This window comes from Limulus polyphemus, unplaced genomic scaffold (genome assembly GCF_000517525.1).
Source record: "Limulus polyphemus unplaced genomic scaffold, Limulus_polyphemus-2.1.2 Scaffold2364, whole genome shotgun sequence".
Classification (NCBI taxonomy): Eukaryota; Metazoa; Arthropoda; class Merostomata; order Xiphosura; family Limulidae; genus Limulus; species Limulus polyphemus.
Window position 1 is genome coordinate 75,614 of NW_013667974.1, and position 8,050 is coordinate 83,663.

The window sequence follows — 8,050 nt, forward strand, 5'->3', positions numbered from 1 at the left end:
ATGTATACAATGTATTAATGTCACTTAGTAGCCTGGTACATGTATACAGTGTCTCAGTGTCACTTAGTAGCCTGGTACATGTATACAGTGTCTCAATGTCACTTAGTAGCAAGGTACATGTATACAGTGCATTTAATGTCACTTAGTAGATTGGTAAGTGTATACAGTGTATTTAATGTCACTTAGTAGGTTGGTACATGTATACAGTGTATTAATGTCACTTAGTAGCAAGGTACATGTATACAGTGCATTTAATGTCACTTAGTAGCCTGGTATATGTATACAGTGTATTTAATGTCACTTAGTAGCAAGGTACATGTATACAGTGCATTTAATGTCACTTAGTAGATTGGTACACATATACAATGTATTTAATGTCACTTAGTAGCCTGGTACATGTATACAGTGTCTCAATGTCACTTAGTAGCCTGGTACATGTATACAGTGTGTTAATGTCACTTAGTAGCCTGGTAGATGTATACAGTGTCTCAATGTCACTTAGTAGCCTGGTACATGTATAGTGTATTTAATGTCACTTAGTAGATTGGTACGTGTATACAGTGTCTCAATGTCACTTAGAAGTCTGAACATGTGTGCTTTGTAGTTTACAATAATCAGCCTGCTCATTTTATCTAGTTAAAAACAGAAAATTTCACCCTGTTTCTCTAAATCATGTTCCATAAAAATATTAAAAAATTGTTTTTTTGTTACCATAAGGTATAATAAGGGATTTTTTTTTCACTCAGTACTTTATTAGTTGTAAAACAAGTTCTTTCATTTCTTTATATGAAATTCAAAAAGCAAAGTAAGAGGAAGAAACAGCTTTCATAGAGAAAACATCACAGTATGAGTTTCTTCCTACACAAATGGATCTTTGTTTACTACAAGCAGGAAGTGTATTTAATACATATCTGCACTGTCTTTCACCAACTGTACTTGTACAGTTTACTGTACTTAGCCTTTCAGCTGCAACTACAAATTAAAGGGGTGAAAATAAAAAATCTGTGATTAAAACCAGTAGCTTCAGAAACTTTATATTTAATGTTTCAATTATTACCACACTGATATTTTAAACATGAGTAGACAATGAAACTTCAGAAATATAATAACAGAGACCTCACAGTTGTGAGTGTATTTTCTAATACATGCCATCTATTTAAAACCTATCTATGCTGTTGACATTCTGACACCTAAACATGTCTACAAAGCATAACAGTCATGTCTCTCCCTCCACAACTGACATCACATTAATTTGAAAGTACATTTAAAATCACTGAAGAATTAAACAATAGACATGTATACCACATTTTATATTAAAAAAACATATAATGCTTCCTTAGTCAGAACATGGGAATATATTCGTGATTTCTTTTTTAAACAAAGCTTGACAAAAATTAATAAATTTCAAAACTTAATTTCTTCATAGATGTACAGATAAAACCTGTATCTATACGATATATATGGCACTGTACCAAACATATGGTAAATTACTCCAATGCTTCAAGATTATTGGCTGAAATATATTATATACATATTTATTTTAAATAATAGTATGCACCTACCTGTTTTTAAGAGACTTACATGTATAATACGTACATATGCATTTCTAGAAATCTTATTTCTCTGTGCACTGGTTAAAACTTATATTTCAAGTTTCTTCAAGATAACACACATCACAGACCTTTTACTTCAAATGTTTAAAGTTTTTAAAACTTGAAATAAGACAAAACTGATGAATCATAATTTCACACTCAAACAGAAACTTTATTGTGATTCCACCTCTATCAACTTTCACATTGTTTCCTAATGCAATAGATTAGATTATTTCCAACAGTCTGACTATGTATAACCAACCATCATGTAAAGGTACAACTAAAACAAGGAAGAACATTTAATAAAATACAGAACACCAAAACGTAAATTTGAAATTAATCTAAGTGACGATACATTAAAAACAATAATGTAACAGCAGAAAATGTATTTATTAAATAGCTGCACACTAATTTTATAATAATAATACATGTCTTATTTGAAATACTGATTTATTTTAATAGAAGGAAAAGTCACACTGTTATGAAGAGTCAAAAATGGTGTTGTTCTTGAACACTCATGTTTAGAAAATTCCCTAACAAATAGATATACACATCTTAGAAGCTGTATATCCTCATTTTGAAATTTTCATTTGCACAATATTTTTTCTTATTGTTTAAAGTATAAATTAAATATCATTAACTACTGTGGGTTTACAACCAGATTTTAATAAACAATACAGCACCTTCAATTGTTGAAATGATTTGAAAAGTCCTCCATTATTGACCAACTGATGTTGTTTTCCCACAAAAAACAAAAAAACAGCAATGTTCCAAATTGTACGACATAAATTCTAAGTCTCATTCTTCCTGCTTCATTAAAAACAAAGAAATTTATCAACTAATATACCAAATATTTTATTAACAGAATATTAGAATCTATCTATATAATCAACTAACAAATGTTATTTATGTTAGAAAAAAAGCTGGAATTAACAATGTGAAATCTAAACCACAATTGTAAGTACTTTCTAAGATCTTGTTGTAGAATAAATTCACAGGGGGCAATCTATAAACTTCTCGATATAATTATTTTATGATTTTGATGACAAACCAAGACACTGGCAAAAAATAAGCTACTATAAAAAAACACTTGTTCTAGGCCTAAATCTTAACTCTATCAATTCAACTTATAAAGTAACAAGGATTTGACACACTCTACCCAGGATCGCCTAACTTTGTTCAAATGTGAGGGAGGGAGGAGAATATGCTTGGAAAACTTTATTTTATACTATGGTTAAGAATATCTGACAAGCATAAGAAACATTTTTTTTATTACTGTTCTTACAGGTAACCTACTAATGGTGGTACTAATGCTTTGGACATGACAATATATTGAACTAATGTACTAATGGTAGTACTAATGCTTTGGACATGACAATATATTGAACTAATGTACTAATGGTACTAATGGTAGTACTAATGCTTTGGACATGACAATATATTGAACTAATGTTTCATTAGTTCAATATATTGTCATGTCCAAAGCATTAGTACTACCATTAGTACATTAGTTCAATATATTGTCATGTCCAAAGCATTAGTACCACCACGCACGTGTCTAATAATCATAACACTGATCATTTTATCAATCTAACATACTTGTTAATATTGCCCTTAGAAAACAAACTTCACAACTTAGAAAGAGGGTCATGTAGGTTTCTCCTCTTGTAATCAAAATGTCCTGTGTATTAGGTGCCTTTGATAAAGGGGTTGCCTATGCCCCTACTTTGATAAAGGGGTGTCAGGTTATTCAAACATGTAGTCATTTGTATTTTTACTGATTGATTTTCCACTAACAGAGTTATTGAAATTTACTTTATATACTAGTTGTCTTTTTAATGCATTGATCATGAAAACTGAGCTTACTGTTAGCCTAAATATTATCAATATAAAGATGACTACGTGACGAACAACACAATATTCACCAGGCAAGTCTTCCAAAACATATATACAATGTTTGCTAGATGTTTCAGAGTTACATAATCACCGAATTCTCTAAGTAGTCACATTATGCATACACACACTGAGCCCAGGGTTGATTTTTAAAACATGGAAGAGACAGTAGAGATTTAGAAGTCTTTTCATCCAGGAGAGATAACATTTACTAGAGTTAGTATTGTATGTTTACTGATGAAGAAACAAACAAGTCTCTTCACCAGTTTCCTCTTATACTTCTTTCTGCATGTTTATACCACCACCCAGTTCCAGAAAATTGTAACATATCCTTAAGACTAAGTACAGATACTTCCTTCAAATCAAAAAGTGGTTTGCATATTAAACAATTCATACATTTTAAACAAAACTTGAACTTTTCTGGATCAAAAAAAGGAAGACAAAATAAACCAACAGATCTAAACGAACGTTTTTACTAAAGCTTTACACAGATCCTTCAGCTAATTCACTATTCAAGTAAGTCGTTTTTTTTAAATCCATTTAAAATCTACAACAGCAGGTACATCACCTTTACATGTTTGCCAGATTCTTCTGACTGAAGAAGGTTATTATTTTACACCTACTGACGTAGCTAATATTAAGTATGCCAGCGGTCGGTACCCGTATGTAAGTTTGTTTTGGACGTAAAATAATTCTAACGAACGTGACAATTTCAAGCGGAACAAAGAACTCTTGAACTTGAAAGCGAAATCTTCAGACCGAATCACTACAGACAAGACTAGGTGGCAATGGCATTTTCAACGAGTCAGCAACAACCACTCGACTAGCCATCCATCCCCCAGGGTCAGGCGTAACATATTGCGGAGACCGCCGTAGCGTGGAGCCTGCGCCCGCGGCAAGCACGTCCAGCTAAGCAGCTGCCTCGCCCTAATCCTAAGATCGGCGATTATGGCTTAGTGCCTCTTTGTTCCCTAACATATATGTATAATTTTTTAAACTTACCCACTTGCAGAACATTTTCAACACATCCAGTTTCGTATAATCGTAATCCACGATAAAAAGGCAATTTCTGAAGGTCCGTACAACCACTACTTTCACTTGAAAGCGATGAATACATACAAATATTCTTCTCGTTCCGAGGAAAAGACCAATAAATTATCCGTCTCTGAACAGGCTCAGGTATGCGGTCATATCTTTCTTCAATTCTCTGGAATGGGATATGTAAAGCCACCACTTTAGCACTAACATCTAGTAAACTATCTGGGCACCTAGCAGTAACTGTTTTTGAATCGTTGTTCATTAATATATCGTTGTTTTGCATGGAATTACCGCCTACCCGAATACAACACAACCTCTTCGCCGCCGCCATCTTGAAACATCTGATATATCATTTGTTAGACGCATGCGTATTACATTAAAAATAGATATCCATAACCAGGGCCCAATCTAGTGATTTTAAAGTTGACAGTCCTTAAAAAATAATTATTTTATTTTCAGTTCATGAATTATATACAATTTGAATGTAATAGGGGTGTGTGTTTTTCTGTATTAATGTACGTGTTTCCGAGTTAAGTGAAAACCAGCTTTCGGTGATGATGATGTTCGACAATTCTCGATTTTATGTATAGACAAAAAAATGATATGTAGACATTCATCGAAAAAGGGCAATTACATAAAAAGCACGTTGAATTGAGAGCAATTAAACTGTTTACTTTGCACTAAGTCAATCAAGTTAGGCCGTAAAGTCTATTTAACGCTTGAAGTATCACGTTTTATTAGGCGTTTTGAATTTTTCAGTTATTGTAGTCAGTGTAGTGGGTTGTTCTTCTAAATATTCTAGAAGTGTTTATAAATTTGATTATTATCCAGCTTACACCAAAAACATGTTTTAAACGATCGAAGTGTTGAAATTAAAAATGAGAATTATTACTAGGTAACACTGAACTAATATCAATCATTGGTGTTTTATTACTGAACGCACTCTCTGTTCTACTGGCAGCTGTTATTGGTATTATAAAATACATATAATTTATGTGTACGTGTGTGAATTTACTAATATTTTGAATAAAATTTAAACAAAACTTATCTGAAAAAATATCTAATGTTAACACCATGACTAACGAACGGTCTACGAGTTTGTCGGGGCAGGGAATCGGTGACAGGGCATGGACAAAACAACTAGTTTGTGTTTTGTGAGTAACGATTAATAGGAAGTTATATTCTGTCCTTTCTGTAACGAAATTTTCTGTAACAATATTGATTTATTTATCTTTTTATAAACGTTTCTCTTTGTTGTGAAGATTATTTGAACTCTTAATTTAGAATATGGATTTAGGCCTAACCTAAATTCCCTAATCTGACAGAACCAGATGAGATATTATTGGAATTCTGGCCGCAAGTATCACTAATAGCAAGTATATCCAACTGATAAGTCAATGCATTCTAACAGATACGGTTCAAATGGTATATTGTAATAATTACTTATTTGTAAGTGGTTTATTGTGATTAGAAGTTAATAATATGTAAATTACACTTTGCTGTTTGTTTGTTTTTAATTATGCACAAAGCTACACAATGGCTATCTGTGCTCCGCCCACCACGGGTATCGAAACCCGGTTTATAGCGTTGTAAGTCTACGTACATACCGCTGTGCCACTGGGGGGGAGGGGGTACACTTTGCTAAAGATATAAACTTATACAAAATTCAACTAAGAAAAATATATATTACTCAAATAAAACAATAATATCTGGAAAATCGAATCAAACTTTATAATGTGTTAGTTTCCTCATCTACTTATGATAGTTTGACTTTCTTTTAAAGCAAATCCACACTGGGCTATCTGATATGTCCACAGTGGGGAATCGAACCCCGGATTTTAGAGTCGTAAGTCTATGGACTCCCTGAAGTCCCACCAGGGGACGTTTAACGTAGTTATTGTTCGGTAATTCGCTCTTCCTCAGTAACATCTCTCTTAATAGTAATGTATTCCAGACACTAATACACAAAACGTTTTGTGATTGTTCTTTAACCACACGTCCAGGAGAAAACGACTGCTTGTTCTTGTTAAATAAAATAAGTATTTCTTTCCTGGAGGGGTGTTTAAGAAATCTAACTTCTTCTGTACAGTAAGATACGTTTCGGGTTATTCAGACTACTGTTTATGTGTACTATATACCATTCATTAACAATGCCTGTACGTTGATAAAATAAATGTTGGAAACATAATTCATTGTATGAAATAGAAATATTGGAGAAAGCCGAATAACCCTGCTCGACAAGTTCTGAAGAAGGAAAGACAACACTGAGTTATATTTGAACTCAGTTTTAGCCTCCCGGTGAGTCAACGATAAGTTTACGGAATTACAAGTCTTAACATCAAGGGTTCGATTCACCGCGTTGGACAGACGACAGACATGCTAACCCCAGAGGTATAATAAGTATATGAATTTCGAATGTAAATATCCTACTTGGGTTTATATCTCTTTAAATTACATAAGATATCGAAGAGAAGATATAGGGAATATTGAAGGGTCTGTTTTTATTCTTTGTCGCTCACACCCTACGTATATGCACATTTTTTTTTAAATGTTGCTTTTAAGCAATCTCATAATTAATGTAAATGTCGGTTTTCTGGTTTATAGGTTCTGACAGGTGACTTACAGACGGAAAGGATTCTGACGTTAGCCACTTTTTTTTTCTTACAATTTTTATTCACAGCACAACTTTCCATCAAACGCTTGGGGCTTGCATACTGCATTATCTTGTTGACGTGGGCTTCATTTTCTGTCGTTGGCAGAAATACTGCATTGGCTTACTTGTACAGAAATACCGTATTATATTACCTGTACACAAATAATGTATTATCTTACTTGTACACAAATAATGTATTACCTTACCTGTACGCAAATAATGTAGTACCTTACCTGTACACAAATATTGTATTACCTTACCTGTACACAAATAATGTAGTACCTTACCTGTACACAAATATTATATTACCTTACCTGTACACAAACACTGTATTACCTTACCTGTACACAAATATTGTATTGCCTTACCTGTACACAAACACTGTATTACCTTACCTGTACACAAATATTGTATTACCTTACCTGTACACAAATATTGTATTACCTTACCTGTACACAAATAATGTATTACCTTACCTGTACACAAATATTGTACTACCTTACTACACAAGTACTGTATTACCTTACCTGTTCACAAATATTGTATTGTTTAACCTGTACACAAATAATGTATTACCTTACCTGTACACAAATAATGCAGTACCTTACCTGTACGCAAATAATGTATTACCTTACCTGTACACAAATATTGTATTACTTTACCTGTACACAAATACTGTATTACCTTACCTGTACAGAAATACTGTATTACCTTACCTGTACACAAATATTGCATTACTTTACCTGTACACAAATACCATATTAGCTTACCTGTACACAAATAATGTATTACCTTACCTGTACACAAACACTGTATTACCTTACCTGTACACAAACACTGTATTACCTTACCTGTACACAAACACTGTATTACC

General features: G+C 32.9%; 1 protein-coding gene across 1 annotated transcript in view; it reads right to left on the bottom strand.

The window, feature by feature from the left end:
* The window catches only part of LOC106466731 (zinc finger SWIM domain-containing protein 6-like), a gene marked incomplete at its 3' end in the record, with an annotated part of 79,222 nt that extends 74,373 nt beyond the window's left edge, over positions 1-4,849 (bottom strand). The window contains exon 1 of the mRNA XM_022394817.1: positions 4,488-4,849. Within this exon, the coding sequence (XP_022250525.1) occupies positions 4,488-4,806 (319 nt within the window). The remainder of the gene's footprint in view (positions 1-4,487) is intronic.
* Between the last annotated feature and the right edge of the window lie 3,201 nt (positions 4,850-8,050).